This window comes from Poecilia mexicana, unplaced genomic scaffold (assembly GCF_051168715.1).
Source record: "Poecilia mexicana isolate PSO_F unplaced genomic scaffold, ASM5116871v1 scaffold_13, whole genome shotgun sequence".
NCBI classification, from domain to species: domain Eukaryota; kingdom Metazoa; phylum Chordata; class Actinopteri; order Cyprinodontiformes; family Poeciliidae; genus Poecilia; species Poecilia mexicana.
The window spans coordinates 10355952-10376334 of record NW_028263382.1 but is presented as its reverse complement, the minus strand read 5'-3'; the positions used below and the strand labels follow the sequence as shown (position 1 = coordinate 10376334).

Sequence of the window (20383 nt, the reverse complement as noted above, 5' to 3'; positions counted from 1 at the left end):
TGCCTGCTTTCTGAATAAAATTCACAGTTAAGGTTTCCTGATTTATCCCGATTTTGATGTCAACTGACAAAATCACCTTACTGTGACAATGTACGATTTTGATTATTTGTGAATTTAGGGTAATGAAAATTGACTTGATGAGTCCCTCCCTCATAAACCTAATGTATATTTTATTATTATTATTATTTGTACCATTTTTCAAAATTTCACCATAAACTAATTCAGATTTGCTAAAGAACAGAAACTGGGGTTTTCTGGGCATCATAATCTTGGTTGAATGTACAATCTGTATGGTGAAGCCATTGTTATATGGAAAAACCTGCTTTACTGCTGTTTGCTGTAAAGGTTGGCTAAATAAAATCAGACTCGCATATCAGGGGATTTATTAGTTTAACATTTGGATCTATGGATATAAGACTGAGCTGTGGACAACAGTTAAAGTTAAGGTGTTTTTGTTATATCCCTCATAATCACAGATTAGTCACATAAAACTACCTCATGGTCTGAATATCTTGACAAGTATTCACACCCTTTTAACGCATTACACATTTCTTTTACATAAGCTGCTATATGTCTTGATTTCGCAATGGTTTTGAAATAAAATGTGGTGTACATTTTGAATAAGAAGATCTGGCTTACTATGTTATGCAACCAGGATTTTGTTTTTTTTTTAATGGGATGTCTCTACCATCTTTTTCAAGTCTTGCCACCAAATCTTAATTGGATTTCGATCAAGACTTTGACTGGGCAATTCTATCAGAAGAATATGCTTTCATCTAAACCAGTGTTTATCAAAGTGGGAGCCACCTGGAAGAACTAGGGGCCCCTTGGGGAGCTGGAGGGAAGATGAGGAAAAAAAATGCAATAATGTGCCTGCCAGAATGGCTTGTGGTAAAACACAAATAAGACTTCCTTTTGGTTTCTTTTGGCGTTAGCTATATGCTTAACAGTTTTCAACATTTTTCCCACCTGAGCTGTGGATTACTGCAGCTGCTCCAGTTACCCTCGGTGTCTTGGCTGCTTTTCTAAGTAGTGCTGTCCTTTTTCAGCCTGCTGGTTTAGGTGGATTGCCATGTCTTGACGCGTTTGTTTTGGTGCCATTTCTGTTCTTTTCTCGATTCTTAAAGCTTAGGATAGTGTTTTATAATTTAGCCCTGCTTTATTCTCCTCCACACTTTAATTCATGTTGGGTTCCTTGCTTCTTATGAGGCTGTTTGTTCTCTACTGTTCTCAAACTGTTCACTCTATGTGACCTCAGCAGCACATTGGTATTTATGCTAAGCGTTTTTTTTAGCCTTTTTCTGTTAACAGATGCTGGGTAACAACTCTGACTCATCTTTTTGCTCTGATTTGTAATTATCATTTCTACATTGAAATTCAGTTAAATAATATGAGACCAAATCATCATGTTCACAGAAAACCAACAGGTGTGTTTCAAACCGGAGCCCATTGGCAAAGCATAATAATGCTCTGCATGTCTTGGCCATGTAGAGCCAATAGGAACTTGGTTTAGACTGTCTCCTCCGTTTCTGGGAGGCAACGCTGCTAATGGGGAGGTGCCACTTTGTCTGTCATTGGCTGTTCATTTAATGGTCCTGTCGTCCCCTTTGGAAGTGAAAGTGTCTAATGTACGTTACAGACAACGGCCCCCCAGGGTTGTGTTGGGAAATGGGAGCAGGCCTAATGGCAAGAACAGAGGGGATGAACGAAGCTGAAATCATTGAGCGACCTTGAGTGACATGTCAAGTGATGTTATGTGGGCGGCAGGGTGAGAGTGTCGCAGCGCGCGGCTGGAGGGTCGCAGGGCGGGGGCGTCGGAATATAAAACAGATATGCAGCTGTGTACCTCCAACTTCACAGACATCTGTTGTTGTGAGCAGAGGCGACAGGGGAAAGCAGGTTCCTTCTGTCTGACTTCCAGTTTGTTCCTCTGACCGTCTTTGTCACGCTGTGGAACTACACTCGCTGGGTTTTGCATTTCTGAAAAGGCTGCTTTTCTCCCTTTTTCTGCAGTCTTGCATCCCTCTCTGGCTCTCCATCCCCTCCTCAGACTTCCTTTTTGATTTACATTCATGAGGCACAGTGACCGTATCCCTCAACGATAACAAACCCTCCTCTTAGTTTGGGCAGGTTGTTAATTTACAATAATGAGAGAACCCTCGGGGCTGCCGCTGCACCATCGCAGCGCTCTTTATCCTCTTCATCACTGAATACAAAACAGAGACAAAGCTGAGATCTGTGTCGTAACAGCTTAGGATTATCATAGTGCATTATCATGTTGAGTTTGCTGTTCAAAAGAGATACAAGTTAGAAAAATGTTTTCTTTTAACTGCAGTGAAAGACAACACCACTGTTGTTATTGAGGAAAACAACCAGAGGACTAAATAAATCACCAGAAATGATTAAAGGCAGATTTGTAAAATGACAAATTGAGACTGTCACTTGACGCAAAAATCTTTCCTATTGATTTGGAGATTTGATGTCCCAGTAATGTGTTATTCACAGAACAGTTAGAAATCTACCTTTGTGAGTGTAGTGAGCTGCAACTATCGTCTTATTTTTTGCTTCCTCTCACTTATTTCCTTTGAGATATTCCCTTAAGAGACGGCATCCAATTTGAAAATTATTCCCCATGAGTGGGCTCCTGTTCTCGTGGGATCTTTGGATCTCTGCTGTCAGATGCTTTTCTTTCCTTTCTCACCTCTACAAGATGAGTCTGTTGGAAATCAGCTCACGCGGCATGATAAACTTTCTCTAACAGAAAGCAGAGCTCTGTTGCCTTGGAAATAGTTTGAGACACTAAGGACTGAAGTGTCTCAGTAGATACGGAACGGCCTTTTTCTTTCCCATAAAAGAAACCCTAAGGCACATGGTAGATTGTCTTGGAAAAGTTGTGTTTCTTTAACTTCTTCAGCATCACGTATTGCAGTTTGGTTTGTTAAATTTCATCCATCGTACATAAATTCCCCTTTAACCCACTAGACTACCAAGGTGCCTGTTAATGCATATTTAAAACATACCTAAGATTAAGTTGTGGTGGTTGACCCGGTAAAATTCACAGATTGTAATATGAATCCAAATTATTTGAGGAAAATACACACCAACTTGCGGATTCTTTTTGTCAATCATATTAAAAAATTTTTTGAAAAAAAAAAAAAAGTGATTTGGAAGGCTGAAATACCTACCCACAATGCTGCCTTTGCACGCTGTTGCCTGGCATTTGCATTGCAGGGGTACTACTGTGTCTCTGGATAAGTCTGAAAGATAACAGTTCTCATTTCTTCTTAAAAATGAAAATAAAGCAAATCCCAACACAGACCCCTGTTCTCATTTCTTGACTAAATGACCCTCATCTTCCTCAGTCTTGGAGTTGAATTTCTTTGGCTTGGTCTAAATATCCATGGATTTCTCCTGCTCTTAACTCTCTTGGTTTTACTTAAAGTAATCCTCTCAATTGGGTATCAGTGGCATTAATTGCCTCTGGTGTAATTGTCCCTTCACAGATGAGAGACCTAAGCATGCGTTCCTCGGAGTGAGATTGAAAAAAGGGAGGGTTTCTCAGCAAGCCCCCGTGTGACCTGCTCAGTAGGATGATTCAGGAAACTAGCCAGAAGCAAACTTCTGAGCCACTGACATTTCTTATCCATATCAGGCATTTTTATCAAGCCAGAAAAAAAGCCTGCTGTAAGGTTAATGTGGGAAAAATCGTTCATTACGCAGTTAATGGCCAATTTGGCTTTGATCGGCTCTGACTGGTGAGCATCAGGTCAAATACTGAAAAATATGGATTTTTTTTCTCTGTTCATTAAATACATTAAAGCTTACGCCTCGAACTTTTTAAGTCTTTACATCAACAAACAGCATTTTCTTTGATGCACTTATATCCCTAAAGGGAAGGGATATAAGCTTTTGAAGCATGAATGGGGATCATTTCGTAATCCCCTCGTTTCCTGTTGGATTCAATATGACTATCTGCTGCTGCACATTTTTGTTGTATTGTATAAGTATATATTACATGCATTCCTTTAATTCAAGGCACCGTTTTTACACAATGTCTGAAAGTGAGTGACAAGGCTGCCAAGAACCCAACCAAAGGTTCCCCAAGAGAGATGACATTCATAACCCTGAGCTCAGGCGTCAATGCATTAGATGATGATGAGCCAAGACGAAAGTAGAGGAAGCTAAAATTTCAGTCCATAACGTGAATCATGTGGGAATTTGTCTGGTTAGAAAAACGAATTGAGGAGAAATGTTGTCTGAGAGCAGCAGCTTCAATACTTAACTAACAAAACTAACAGTTTGGGTTTAGGCTGGACTCAAGAGGAGGTACTTTCCAGAGTTGGCAAATTGCTAACTAAATACAAATACTAAAATACAATGTTTTTGTGTTTTAGAAAAAAAAGTAAAAATCACCAAAATCATAATAGATTAGTGTTTGAAATGCTATGCATGTGCTGAACCCATAGCTAAGATTCTGCATCTTAAGGTCAACACTTTTCAGGGTGTTTATTTTCTGGTTTGAGCAAAGAGAAACTAGAGCTCATTGTTTTCGTTAAGCTCTCAGATCACCTAAGCTACTCTCTTTGCACAGTTGGATTTAAAGATGTTTTTTCCTCCTTTTGCAGCTTGCAGAAATGTCAAAGTTACAATGAAAAGAATCTGTGACTCATAAGCATTTTTCAGTGTGCAGAGAAAAGGAGTTTTGATGATCAATGTGACTCAAATGTCTAATTCATAACAGAACTTTGCTCTGTCTTTACACAGACCAAGAATTTTTGAAATTCTTCATTACTTTCTTTTTGCTCCTGCTGGCTTGAGATACAGCTCCACCGTTAAAATTAAAAGCTTTAATAAGACCAAAAAAAACCGATAACTCCTTTATGATCAAGTGCTTCTGCTAAACTTTCTCCTTTTAAAAAGACATGCACCACTTTCTTTCCAAGATTTTAAACGTCCAAACGTCATTCATTTCAAAACATCTCCTGTCTTTTATCCAACAGGTTCATAACCGGAACCTGCTGTCACTGGACTTTGATCGGATCACCAGGACAGAAAAGGTCTATGATGATCACAGGAAGTTCACTTTACGGATCCACTATGATCACGCTGGTCGGCCCACTCTGTGGGCTCCAAGCAGCCGTCTCAACGGAGTTAACGTCACTTACTCCTCTGGGGGGCATGTGGCGGGGGTCCAGAGAGGCACCATGTCTGTCCGCATGGAATACGACGTAAACGGCAGAATCACGTCCCAGATATTTGCTGATGGTAAATATTGGAGCTACACTTACCTCGAAAAGGTAAGCACCTTTAAACTTTTAAAGGAAAATAAATGGTTTCAATATAAAACTGTTATAAATACTGTAAAGAAAGGGTGTGTGCATCGGAAAGTTGACAGAAGATATTAGAGAAGATATATAAATTAACTTGCAATTCTCCTAGCTGGTATCTGCAGCACACGGAAAGATTCTTGCACAAATATCAGCCAAAACATAATTAAAAGTGTCTGGTGCGTTGTAGACATGATTCTTTGTTACCACACTCTGGCAGCAAAGTTCAACCAGAAATAGCTCAGATGAAAAGAACAGCAAGAAATGTCGCCTCCTGCTCTCTAATTAAAGGTATGCTTGGGAGGAAGAGAAAAGAGCTGCTGTTCTCCAGCTTAGACATTTATGATAAGAAATGGCAGCCAGTCACCTTTTTAACAGCCTATCATAAGTTTTTCAGCAACCTGGTGAGACAACCTTGCATATGATTTAAAGGCATCATTTACTGCTTCTAAAATGTGCCTTGCTGAGTTGGGAAATACTCAGTTACTTCATGCTGTTCAGATTGCAAAAGCTCACAGGCAAAAAAAAGAAAAAGCATGTTTATGACACCATGTAAAAAAATCTTAATAGTAGAGGGATACAAACTCAAATTTCATGGTTTGAACTTCATCCGAAAATACACAGTACTACATGTTGAAGCTTTTATTGGGATTGTAAATACAATCATATGTACAGTGGCTTGTTAAATTGCTGAACTTTTTCATATCCTCCTGTTACAAACACAAATGTTAATGTATTTGATTTCACTAGACCACCACAAAGATGTGCATCATCGTAAAGGGGTACGGATGTGAAAACATCATTTTTGGGTACTCTACTAGAGGCCTGGGAGCTTGAGGGTCCTCATAGTATCTTAGTTGTTCCTCGGATGGCGGCTCTTCCAAACTGAGACGTGAGATGTTACTCTAGGTATTTGGTGGAGCCACTTCTCCAGTGTGGAGGCCACTGCCCTAAGTCTTCCAATGATCCTGTTCAATAGAGTTGCCTTCATATGGTAGGCTTCTCCTGACCCCTTCGTAACTCTCTTCTTATTTATTTTTCTTGATGTGTCCATTATTTGGGACAGCCACATCAAGCACAACGTCAGTCCTCTGCTCCTTATCAATGATCACAATGTCTGGTTAGCTGACCATTATCACAGGATCTTAGCTCGGTCATTCTCCACTACCTTGCAAGGTGTTTCCCACTTTGACCTGGGGGTCTCCAGTTCGTACAGCAGGGGTGCTTAAGTTCAGTCCTCAAGAGCTACTATCCTGCAACTTTCAGATGCATCCCTACTCCAATACACCTGAATTAAATGAATAGCTCGTTACCAGGGCTGTTCCGAGCTGATCCCAGTCTGTTGAAGTAAGGATGCATCTAAAAGTTCCAGGACGGTGGCTCTCGAGGACTGGACTTGAGCACTCCTGCTTTTCAAATGTTTCTGTACACTATGGTGGCCACTTGGTTAAGATGTCCCATTTATTCCTGTCTTATAATTTGTTTCTTCTCTCTCCTTGCAGTCCATGGTGCTGCTTCTCTACAGTCAGAGGCAGTACATCTTTGAATTTGACAAAAACGATCGATTGTCTTCCGTGACCATGCCCAACGTAGCTCGGCACACCTTGGAGACGTCCCGCTCTATTGGCTACTACAGAAACACTTACCGACCCCCCGAAGGCAACGCATCGGTGCTCCAGGACTACAGTGAGGCCGGGCAGTTGCTGCAGACCACCCACCTGGGAACAGGTCGCAGGGTCATCTACAAGTACGGCAAGCTCTCCAAGCTGCTGGAGATCCTTTATGACACCACACGGATTGGTTTCTCCTACGACGAGATGGCGGGGATGCTGAAGACCGTCAACCTCCAGAGCGAAGGCTTCACCTGCACGATCCGATACAGACAGATCGGCCCGCTCATCGACAGGCAGATCTTTAGGTTCAGCGAGGAAGGCATGGTCAATGCAAGATTCGACTACGTCTATGACAACAGCTTCCGAGTCACCAGCATGCAGGCGGTCATTAACGAAACTCCGCTACCAATCGACTTGTATCGCTATGACGACGTGTCAGGCAAAACAGAACAGTTTGGCAAATTTGGAGTAATTTATTACGACATAAATCAAATTATAACCACTGCAGTGATGACGCACACCAAACACTTTGACGCCTACGGTCGAGTGAAGGAGGTCCAGTATGAGATTTTTCGTTCGCTCATGTACTGGATGATGGTGCAGTATGACAACATGGGGCGTGTGGTGGCCAAAGAGCTCAAAGTGGGACCTTACGCCAACACGACACGCTACACCTATGAGTATGATGCTGACGGTCAGCTCCAGGTGGTCTCCATCAACGACAAGCCCTTGTGGAGGTACAGCTACGACCTGAACGGCAACCTGCACCTCCTCAGCCCTGGAAACAGCGCGCGCCTCACCCCGCTACGCTACGACGTCAGAGACCGCATCACCCGCTTGGGAGATGCGACGTACCGGATGGATGAGGACGGCTTCCTGAAGCAACGAGGGAACGACTACTTTGAGTACAACTCAGCCGGTCTGCTGACGAAGGTGTACAACAAAGCCAGTGGGTGGAGCATCAAGTATCGCTACGATGGCCTGGGCAGGCGGGTTTCCAGCAGAAGCAGCACAGGTCACCACCTGCAGTTCTTCTATGCCGACTTGTCCAGCCCCACTCGGGTCACCCACATGTACAACCACTCCAGCTCTGAGATTGCTTCGCTATACTACGATCTGCAGGGACACCTGTTTGCCATGGAGCTGAGCAGCGGCGATGAGTTTTACGTGGCGTGCGACAACATCGGCACTCCTCTCGCTGTGTTCAGCGGTTCAGGCCTCATGATTAAGCAGATTCTCCACACGGCATTCGGAGAGGTTTACTTGGACACCAATCCCAGCTTCCAGATTATAATTGGCTACCAGGGAGGACTGTATGAGCCTCTTAGCAAACTGGTCCACATGGGCAAACGGGATTACGATGTCCTCGCTGGCCGCTGGACAACACCGGACAGAGAGATCTGGAGTCATCTCAATAACAATCGCATCGTTCCATTCAACCTGTACATGTTTAAGAATAACAACCCACTCAGCAATAATGAGGAGACAAAGTGCTACATGACAGGTAATTCGTCCTCCCATGGTTCACTCAGACTAAAACCGAATGACAAATATGATGAGACAGTTCTAATTATTTTCTATACACTTACAACATGGGAGGAGACAAGAAATTTACCATTCAAGAAAGTTTTTCATAAATCATGAACAAACAAAAAAAAGCTTTCCTGAAGTATAAATGTGTACAAAGAGTAACAACACAATATTTTTGTGGAATCAGATTTTTTAAAAATAAATAAATAAATAAATTCAATATAAAATACTAAATTCACATTTAGTAGATGTTTAAGAGCTCCCTCGCTGATGTCGGGCTTCAGTGTGTTTATGTGCATCTCCACCTCTGCAAGCGCCCAGCGGCCATCATTTTTGAAAATGCTCAAAGGGAGCCGTGCTTTATGGCTGGGCCCTCTCTGCTGTTGAACACTCAGATCCTTCACAGAAATACTCTCTGTTCCTTTGTGTTAGGGGGAGGACAAATGACAGTGAAAGCACCGCAGTGGGGAACAGGAGGGCACAATGGATTCATAGAAATCATAGCCAGGCCTGGTTGCATCAACCTTAGAGCCTGGAAGGGAAACTATGTTAACGATACCCAGTAAATTCTCTGTAGTTAAAGGAATTCTGCAATTATTTTCTTTGTTTTACCTGCATAATATGGATAGGGAATATGGTACTTTTTTTTTCACTCCCATTTCCTCTGCACCGTGTCGAGAGGTAAATTAAGCCCCTTTTTTGTTTAATTGGGATCCAGCCTTCAACTTCTTCTGCTCCAACAAAGTCATTTAACTTCCCTCCAATGAGAGCACCGTTCAGCTTCACAGTCCTCCATAAGGGGCTCTGAATACTAAACAGACCCATAGATATACTGCAGCGGGTCTGCCTCAACTGTGATTGATGGCACTGACATTTAAATTCCATTCACTAAATGACTGTGGTCCTTTCATTGTTCCCAAACAAATTCTTGTTTAAAAAAGCTTTGTTGTGCACCACAGTGTTGTATTGGCAATCTGTTGCCACCCATGTGCCGTGGCAGTGACTCTGCTGTCAATAACAGGAGCAGGATACAAATACCTGCAACTGAACAGGCTTTTCTCTCCGACATGTTGCTCTCTGATCTTAAAAATGATCGTAGTGATAGAGCTTTGTAAAAGTATCATTACTTAATTTTTTTCTTTTTTACATTTTTCACATTGAGAACAGAAATCTTATTTTTTGTTAGTTTTATTTGATAAACCCAACACTTAAACCCAACAATTACAAATTTGGGATGGGAATAAAAGGTATATATGGTTGTGTCCAGTTTTTGGATTGTTTGTATACCCACTTTTCTCTTACCCCAAATAAATTTAAAAAAAGCATAATTAGTAAAAAGAATCCTGTTGTGTATGATGTAATCACAGTTAATTAGAAGATGGCTGCATCTAAATTAGGGATGCAAACAATTAACAGACTTATTATTGTCAATCCATAGTTTATTAGATTAAAATTTGTTCCATTCTATTAATTAATGACATCCTCTTAGATCTACTTTCAGTGTTGTAATGTGGCCGCCATCCAGAAGAAGGCGCCACTGCTCGTTCTTAAGCGGGACCATTTGTAAAAGAAAATATGGCAAAGCCATACCTGAAGACATGGGCGTAGGTTTGGGTAGGGACGGTAGGGACATGTCCCGACCAATATTCACGGGATATGAAAAAGTCCCGACCAATTTTTGCCATATTGGCTCAAAGAACGTGGATCTACGATCTTTGATTAGCAGCAACAGGCGGTGCGCGGAACGGAAGCTTCTTAGTTTGACATTTATTATGAGCCTCCGAGACCGTGTCAGAACGGTGCTGTCGGGGGGGGTGGGGGGAGGGGGAGTCAGTTGAATCGTCGGACGTTCTTTGATTAGCTGCAAAAGGCGGCGGCTAGCTGGGCACACGCGTCTCCTTCTGAGTCTCCAGACCATGTCGCCACCAAAAAAGAAAAGGACAGACATTAGAAGTTATTTCGCTACGTCGGCTGTAAGTACAGTGAGTGGACCCATAAGTTAGATATCTATCACGCAACGCATTTGTTGTAAAGTCCGGTGTTTAGTAAGGTCAGCACTGAATGTGAGGTAGAATAGGTCTGTTAATTATGTAATATTTTTTCTTTTTTCTTTTATTATTGATTTCTTCTTATCTGCAATTGTGTTTGCAAGGTCCCCACCAAAACTTAGACCGAACCTACGCCCTTGCCTGAAGGAAAAAGTCCTGTGAGGGACGCACAATGCACTTTATGCAGACAGGTAGACTGCTGAATTTTGAATTGTTTGCACTCGATTTTATTCAGGTACGACAGAATAAAGCGGTCAAAATAAGAAAAACAATACTACTTTTTGATTTTCAGTCGTACACATTTTTAATAAAACACACTGAAGTTTCTGGTTTTGACGTGACAGAATCTGAAAAGATTCAGGGGGGAAGTGAGTATTTCAGCAAATAACGTGAAAAGTGGATTGCAGCAGTTCTAACAACCACCGTTTTGGCTGCTGCTTTTAGATGGATTGCATTATCGTGATTGCACGGAGTTAAATCTTGGAAATGTCACTCGCCTCCCCGCGCATCTCATTAGAGAAATAGTACTGTTGGAGGAACCCACTGAGTGTTCAAAATATCTTTCTGTTGAAGTCTCGGGTGACATGAAATTACAGTCCATAATTAGCTGCAGACGTGCTCAGATGTTGTTTCTGGAATCCAGCTGTGTGTCATTAGTGGGGCATCTGCAGGACTGGACATGAATCACCAACATCGGCTTGAGTGTTCAGGATAGCTCATCCACTCTTACAAACAAATGAAGTGCTCCTCCTGACTGAAGAGCATTTCAAGAAGGCAGCCACTTAACTACAAAATGTCAACTGATCAGATTTAATAAATTAATCTTGTCTGTTCCTCCTTTGTTGTCTTTTTCCAGAAGTTTAACTTTTTTAACCTCTCCTCCACAGATGTGAACAGCTGGCTTGTGACCTTTGGCTTCCAGCTGTATAATGTTATCCCCGGCTATCGTAAACCGAGCACAGAGAGCATGGAGCCCTCCTACGAGTTAGTCCGCACCCAAATCAAGACACAGGAGTGGGACAGCACCAAGGTAGTCACTCATCTATCTCAGCTTTCACCCTAAAGTATTGCCTTCTGCTTTTGTCCCCTTTCCTTTTCACCGTCATTAGCAAATGAGTATGCTCTTTGTTGCCACATTCCCAGAGGAGCTGCTAACTACCAAGCCAAACATGGCCCAGTGAGCCAGGTCTCAGCCCCCTCATCCCCATCTTGGGGAATGGGGTCAGGCTAAACAGTTCTTGTAATTGTCCTGCCATTAGGGAAATTCACTCTCCATTCCCCTCCACCAACGACCATCGATTTCGTCTCGGTTATACTCTGCCGGCTAAGGTCTGAGAAGTAGTAGACAGGCTCTGATTCTCACTTGTATCAGCCCTTTTAGGTAGCCCCCAACTCACTTGAATTATTGAAGAGGCCACTGTTGTTTTCATGGGGTTGGTTACAGCCAGACAAGTGAATGGCACAGGAATGGATTTGTGTTGCATGACACTCCAGCTGTTACCCTAACACAGAGAACTTGTTTTTGAAAAATGTGTACATTGAAAGCTACTGGGTTGATATTTAAAAAAAAAAAAACGTTATACGTGAGCTATTCTAGCTTCCATTTTAAGTTATCAATCCTTAAAATGGAGTTTTAAGTTATGAAAACTTAAAACTCCATATGTTTTAAGTTATCAACTTATAATTTACTACTAAAACAAAATTATGCTAAAGCAGAATTTGAGGTAAAACAAATTATGTTGACCCCTCTGTGCCACCTCACTGGTCTGACCAGCCTGAAATGGGTACCAAGTCATTATTTATGTGGTTGTTTTTTGTTATATAATTTAAAGGGCACATGTAATTTTTCCTTCTTTTCCCTTTCAGTTGTGTCCATGCTTGTTGCTTTCCATGTCTGATAAAAAAGAAAGACCGGAATAAAGTGAACTCAGGACAGTCGAGAGCCAACTGCTTGACCATGATGTCTGAATTTGATTTATTTGTTTCTTATTTTCAGTCTCTTCTAGTTTTCTAGCTCTTGAGTAAGATGCTATTTGCCCTTGAAGTAGACTTGACTCAACTTTCCAAAGTAGATTAAAATGTAACAGGGATTTCTGTATTTCTCGGCACAGACATTTCATACGTCTCATGTGTAGAGCATTACCATAAAGGTAAAAACCACAGCGGTGTCCTCATCTTGCCTGGGCTGCTGTTGGAAGTGTTCCTGTGGAAATCTCCTGGGACTGAGTCATCCGGTGCTAACAACCCACAGAAATCTTTGAACTCACCAAAGTTATCAACCTACAAAGGAGAAGCAACACAGAACTCAAACAACATCCCATCTATTTTCAGTTCAGACGTTTCAAAGTTGTAACAGGCTTTTCGCCTTCTCTGTTGAAATGAAACACTAAAAATGAAAGTCCATATCATAATATGTTTGGTTTTAGGAAAATTTCCTGTTTCTTTCTATCAGAAAACAGAACATTTATACATCTAAATTAAAAGATTTATCTACAAAATGCAGCTCCTCAATTATTTAGAGACCTAAATAGCTCAAACTGTGTAATCATTAAGGCTTTGAATTGTGAGGTTAGCCTCGTTTTGAAGTTTTCCTTCATGTTTTTGAGGAAGATTCGCCTTCAGCACACCTCTGGATCCATATAATTAGTCCTCATCCTGTTCATGAGCTGTTGTGTGGTATTTTTATCCAGAATCCCTGTTTCTGAAAGGATGCCCTGAGATGGCTAATGCCAGGTTGATCCTCACTGCAAATGGCCAGATAAGCCCAGGAACATATTGGGCCCTTTCAGGAATCAATACAACTTTAAAACTGCATGTTGTACATCTATACCTTGGTATTTGATTGTATTTTATTCAGAAAAAAAAAAAAAAGAAGGAAGGAAAGAACAGCTCCCGTTCTATCTCTGTCTGCTTAAGCCCCCGTTTTGTGATGCTGCTCGATCCAACGCAGAGATTGAAAAGTGCCGTGAGCAGACGGAGAGATGAGGTTTGCGATGCGCAAGGCTCTATCTCTCATTCAGGGTTTCGCTGGAGGCTCATTGCACCCCCTGCTATGTGACTGATGCGTCTCTTGGAGTTTCCCTGGAGGCTGTTTGAAGTAAAGTGGAGGACATTGCACTTCGTCCCCTCTCCCTCGGCCCTCAGAACAGCTGAACAGGTCACTGCTTGTGAGGACCTCCATAGCACATGTGCCTTTTCGTCTCCTCCGTTTGACATGTGTTCATCCAGGATGTGATGCAGTGTCATGTCAACCGATGGTCAGACGTGCTGCGTGCTGCAGAGCGCTCTCCCCCACACCAATCCGTCAACCCACAGCCACCCTCTAACCAGAGTCAGAACTGGAAAACTGTCAGGAAGGCTTTGCATGTTACTACTTGGCAGGAACTCCTCAGGATACACGGAGCCTCGTATGTTGGCTGGTGACTTGAAGGCATTTTTAAAGCCGTTTGGTTGCTGCTTACGTGCACGCAGGCGACTGCCTCATTGTTTTCTGGCCGGCTTCCATTTCGCATCATCCTCTCTGGGTTTTTTTTTTTTTTTTTTTTTTTTGTCTTTCTTTCTTTTAGAGGAACATCTCTTGTCAAGTAATATTAGGACAAAGCATAAACATTGGCTGGAGGGGATGTGATATCTCCTTTGATCCCTTGCAGAATGAGTTGTGCTGCATATTCCAGTTACCAAAAATCTCCTGTTTCAGATTAGGCCCAGCAGTGCTTTTAGAAGACAGCAGTTTCACTAGGTTTTTTTTTTTCTTTTTCAAATTTTTATGATCAGAGAGATTTGCAATCTCTGACAAACACGTCCGCTGTTACCTTGACTAGAGATGTACTGACAGGAACAGAACATCATGGATCTGTTTTCTGGCCATTAAAAAAGCTGTTTCATCAACATTTTGTGAGAAAATACTCATGAGACCCAGCAGTGACATTCAATCAAATATGAATTTTGCATTTTTATTTCAACTTACTCAACAAGAAGGAGGTTAAGCAATGCCATACAGATTTTTGTTGGACTTTCTGTAAACTGATGGAAACTGTTCTTGTAAAGTTAGCGAGCAGCAAATATTGTGTGTAAAGTTTTACACTTTATAGTGACTTGCTAGACAATCCATACTGCTACTCCACATTTTTCCATTACAATTACAAACTTGCAATTGAATTTATTAGACTTTAATATGACAGACCAACACGAAGGAAAATTGTCTATTTTTTTACAACTTATTTTTCAGAGCAAATTCCAGTAAAATACTATCAAGTTTGAGATTATAATGTGACAAAATGTGAAAAAGTCCAAGTGAGATTCTTTTGTAAAGCACTTTGTTTCTGTTTCATTGATTTTCAAACTACTCCTGGTGCTGTCCTCAGCTGGCGCTGCGTGGGCTGAGACTAACCAGTCTTGTCTTTGTTTTACAGTCTTTGCTGGGCGTTCAGTGCGAAGTTCAAAGGCAGCTCAAAGCTTTCGTCAAGCTGGAACGCTTTGGTCAAATCTACAACGCCAAAAGCGCAGGATGTCCCCAGACAGAGGGGAAGAAGATCTTCGCCTCCGGCGGCTCCATCTTTGGGAAGGGGGTGAAGTTCGCCATCCGAGACGGCCGCATCAGCACCGACATCATCAGCCTGGCCAACGAGGACGGACGCCGCATGGCCGCCGTTCTGAACGACGCGTTCTATCTTGAAAACCTTCACTTCACCATCGCGGGGATGGACACCCACCATTTTGTCAAGCTGGGCTCAGTGGAAGGAGACCTGGCACTCATTGGCATGACGGTTGGCCGGCGCACGCTGGAGAACGGTGTCAACGTCACCGTGTCTCAGGTCAACACCGTGCTGAATGGCAGGACTAGGCGCATCACCGACATCCAGCTGCAGCATGGATCGTTGCTCCTCAACACGCGATACGGCGGCAGCGTAGACGAAGAGAAAGCCCGCGTTCTGGAGCTGGCCCGGCAGAGGGCCGTCGGCCAGGCCTGGGCCCGGGAGCGCCAGAGACTCAGAGACGGGGAGGAAGGCTCAAGAACCTGGACTGAGGGAGAGAAGCAGCAGCTTCTGGGCTCAGGGAAGGTGCAAGGCTATGACGGATACTATGTGGTTTCAGTTGACCAGTACCCCGAGCTGGCAGACAGTGTCAACAATATCCACTTCATGAGACAGAGCGAAATGGGCCGAAGGTGACATGAACACGAGGCTGTCGGATAACGGACTCCGATGTAGGAAATGGGACTTCTTGCCAAAGACAGTTGTGTACATGACCACACTTTCTTTTTTTTTTGACTGTGCCCAACTTGGTTTTTAATATGCTGTAAACAAGATGACGGTTGCAAACAGTTGCACTGCACTGACAGAAGAGTGCCCTTCTCCCTTCTGAGGATTCTTTACCAGTCTTTGCCCTTCAAGTGCGGCTGCTAGAGGATGAAAATCTGTGATGTTTTTTGGCTTATTTTTGTGACTCCATTTCCTCATACCTGTTGGTGATTCTCTTCAAAGGAATCTGAGGGGAGTTTTGGTGATCCATTGTGTTTCTCCGTCTCTCTCTCTCTCTCTCTCTCTCTCTCTCTCTTTCTGCTAACAGACTTTTGCAGATTGTAATTCACAAGCCTGCTCCATTCTGCCTTTTTCTGCGCCTCAGCCAAGGAGATTCCATCTCTTTTAATCACTCCTTTTTTTATACTTGAAGCCCTCCTAGCCCCTGTCATCCATTAATAATGAGAGAAATTGCTGTTGGCCGTAATGCCCTTCATCAAAACCACAGCTGAACTTGTCAAAGCACCTTCATTTGTGTGATGTCTCGGAGTTCTATGAGAGGAGGCTTTGTGCTCATTTGTGGTCTTAAGGTTTCTGTGCACCCTGAAATGTGCATGTCGGCCTTTTTTATTAAGTACAAAACCTGCAAAAATGCTTAATGACAACGCCTTGCAGATGGTAGATCATTACCTGTTGGGCTTTTTCACATTTTCTAAAGTTTCTCTACAAGCATCGGCATATTATTCTGGATTTTATTGGATAAATCAACACGGAGGCCTGTTTTAAACAGAGAAATCTAAAAGGTTTTCATCTCTCTTTTACAAATGAATCCTTAAAAGTCTGTCATACTTTATTTAGCGTCCATTTCTCTTGTACCCCTAAATAAAATCTCCTGCAACCAACTCCACCAGTCTGTATTTTCAGTATAAATTCAGCTGTTATGTGATCTCAGTGGTATGTCAGAGACTATTTTTGAACAAAGTAACATAAAACAGATGAAATACCTTTCCGATGTGATCTAAATATGAAAAAGCTCAACAGACTTGATCATTTCGCAGAGCTCTGCAGGCCTAAATTGAATAATCGTGCAATCTCAGTCAATTAGAATATTATTGAAAAGTAAATTAGTTCAAAAAGTGAATCTTCTTACATTATTCAGATTCATTAAACAGAGTTATATATATTTAAGTTTGTATTTCTGTTATTTTGTCGAGCTGGCTTTTGTTGTTCCAGACATAGAAATGGTTGTCTGAAAATGTTTTGGGAAATTTATGAAGTATGAATTTTTAATGAATTTTTCTTTTTTAATGCAGTACCACCCATAGGCGAAATGCATGCCTATGGGTGGTACTGCATTGTGTTACCATTACAAAATGCATTGTAATGGTAACACCTTTAAGGAGTAATCACTGTTCTGTAAATTCCCAACTCGGTTGGCATGCTAAGAGACACAACAGCGCCACCTTGGCAGGATGTGGGGAACTGAGTGCGCAGGAAGGGGCGGGGCTGAGGGTGAACCAACTCATAACTGCTTGCAGTTCTAGTCTGTAATTTTGGTAATTCTGGTTTTCAGGCTTTCAGAAATTGCAAATGGTTCATTTTTAATTCAGAAGTGTTTTTTTATGGGCATGTTTTATGGGACAGTCATTACCTTCTTTAAGTGACCTTGAGTGTTATGAAAGGCAATTCTAAGTAAAATGTATTATTATTATTATTATTATTACTACGCCATTGTTGTTGGCTTAACAGCTATTAATGCTGGCTGTTCATATGACACTCCATCCAAACACAAGAAAGTTTAGTGGGAAGAAGTAGATATAAAAGCAACAGTGATTTTAAAGCAAGTCTATTCAAGAATTGCAGGGAAATTTACAAGGCATTCAATGTGAAAGAAAATCTGCTAAAGGTCAGTTTTATCCCTGTTCCTTTGTGCACTTTTTATGTGTGACACGTTTTCCTCCTTCTTAATTTTCTCATATGCTTGGAAATAGGTGCATGTGAACACCCAGCTTTATAAACAAAGGTCTTTAGTGGAAGAATTTTTTTTTTTTTTTTTTAGCTACAAATAATTTTCGTAATTAACTTTTTTTTATGATATTCTAATTAACTGAGATGCACCCATAGTAAAAGAAACAAAGGGATATGATATTGGGTTTTTACTTTTTGTGTTCCTCTTTTCAATACATTTTGAAAAATCTAAATTTAGGATAGATTTCTTTTTGGTACGTGGTCAGACAACTCAATCATAAAACTACACGAAGAGCCAACCCTGTAAGAAAATACTGTGGAACTATTGTGTGTATTAAAGAACAAAAAGGTATTTTCTGGGACTGGTTTTGAACTATATTTTCATTTTGTTTTATAAATAGCTATATGAATTAACAGTATAACAAATGTGAATTTAAAAATAATGTGAATTATTGTCCCTTTTATTGTTGATTGTTGTACTTGAACAATACTTGGGGAGGTGTTTGAACACATGGAATAAAACAATGAGGAGGGTTTTAGTGAAATCCCTTACTGTGTATTTCATTAGACTCACTGCTTCTTTTTTTTTTTCATGAATCTCGATTTCCTTGTGTGAAGCACTGAGGAGTTAAAGTCAGTATTCCACAACACAGCGCCCAATCCGATTAAACTTTGGGTGAAAATGGTTTTAAATAGTGCGAGGCTAGCCAGAAGGTCAAAGAAAGCAGTTAATTCAGTCATACATGCTCCATTAGCATATTGGCTGCAGAGGTAAATGGGCTTTGGATCGTACTTTGGGTCTGATGAAAGATACAAATTGCCTTTGGCCTAAGGGCTGCCCGCAGGTCAGCATAGAAAGTGCTTTTATTCTCCAGGATAGGGCTCCTCTTAGTTGGAGGAAATGCATTTGACCTGCAGGTGTTCTGGTTCTCGTTCACAGACTAAAGGTTGTCTATACACACCAACTTTTGCCACATGGACACTTTTTGGCCCTCGTACATCTGTGACCTCCCCCCTGCCCCCCTCTCCTATACACACCTTCTCTGTTCATGCCCCTCCCCTGGTGGATACTGCAAAGGACAGTTTACTTGTGCTCATTTAAAAATGTCATGATGTGAAAACTCACAAGGAGACAATTTTGAGAGTTGTGACATTGATTTGACTTCTGGTACCGTTTTGAACTATGCCAAGCCACTTCACACTCTTGACTGTCATTTTCCGATCAAGCATATAGACTTGTCTGTGTGTCTATAGGTGGTGAGAGCATGATTGAGTGTCTCAATCTGTACAAACGATTAAGCAAATGGGACAAGACTTCTTTTTTTTTCTTTTTTTTGCTGTTTTTTTATGATGTTGGTTGATTCAGTGGCATTTTGTTCCTGAAAAACAATATGTATGTTCAGCATAATATGAATGAAGGATATTTGCATTGTGGAATATTGCACTGATAATTGTTGCGTCATAAGACTGTATCTTTTTCTAAAAGTTTTTGGACTCATTTTGAGTTTCGGTTTGTTCTCAACACTGTGTTTTTAGCGCTTCTTCTGACTGTGTAAATATGAGGACATCCAAGTAAGCTGTAAATAAAATGCAAATGTAGATACCTCTTAGAGCTACATTGGTGACCCTGTGTAGTCTTAAGGTAGAAAAAAAAATAAAGGGAATATTTTGTGTTTATGTTTTGTGTTGATCCTAAATTATTATTTACCATACACAATATAAGGAAACAAATTCATTTTACAGGAACTCTAAGAGAAAGAGAGGTGTTCATCCTAATTTAAATTTAATATAGTCCCTTGAATAAGAACTGTTCTCACTTTGTGTTGTGAGCATTTAGCTTCCTTTAAATAATTTTTTCTAGGTAAGTTCTAAAACACTAATTTACTTGCCTCTTTGGTAAAGTGTCAGTTTAGTAAAGTTTGACATTTGTGTTGACATTTTGATTATCGACTGCTAAGTGTTCTTCAAATAGACATTTATTTATTTTGAGGAACAAGCTGACATAAAGCAGACAGTAGCATTAGCTTCTACCGTATACCATGCTGCTATAGCTATATAGCATGAGCGTAATGTTCATGATTAGTGCTTTGGGGTTAGCAACATTAACTTTTTAATTAGGGTTTCCCACCTCCGTGGTACACAAACACAAACTGTGTTGGTAGCTCATAATTGTAAAATGGAAGGTTTTACACAAATAAAAATCTGTAAAATATGTTAGATATTGGTATTCTGCTCCCTGAGATGGTACTTTATAGAGCCACTTAAAAATATTGCTGCAAGTTTTTTTTTCACCACAATGGACAAGTGGCTGGCCTATTCCAGATTCAGTAAAACAAAATCAAAAATAAAAACACTTATTTGTGTGTTTTTTGATAGAGCCTGTCTAAAACATGCAATAAACTGAACCACATTGCGACTTAAAACTTTATTGTTTTTGGTGTTTGCAAAGCAGCCAATCCAGAACCGGCATTTATTTTCCTTGCTGCTGATTGGCCGTACCCACAAGAAAAGAGGTAAGAAACACCGTATCTATGGACCTTACCAAGCTCCGCCCAGAAACGCCCTAGAAAATCCCACGTGGCTGCATGTCTCACAAACAAAGCCTCGCGGAGCTTAGTTTCTATGTAAACATGGCGTCTTTCACTTCGATTGACTCT

General features: G+C 41.2%; 1 protein-coding gene across 1 annotated transcript in view; it reads left to right on the top strand.

Annotated features, from left to right (window-relative positions):
• Nucleotides 1-19403, top strand: part of tenm4 (teneurin transmembrane protein 4) — a 214969-nt gene extending 195566 nt beyond the window's left edge. The window contains exons 29-32 of the mRNA XM_014980901.2: nt 5001-5297; nt 6830-8444; nt 11406-11548; nt 14931-19403. Coding sequence (XP_014836387.2) covers nt 5001-5297; nt 6830-8444; nt 11406-11548; nt 14931-15689 — 2814 coding nt within the window. The 3' untranslated portion in view covers nt 15690-19403. The remainder of the gene's footprint in view (nt 1-5000; nt 5298-6829; nt 8445-11405; nt 11549-14930) is intronic.
• Nucleotides 19404-20383: the final 980 nt, after the last annotated feature.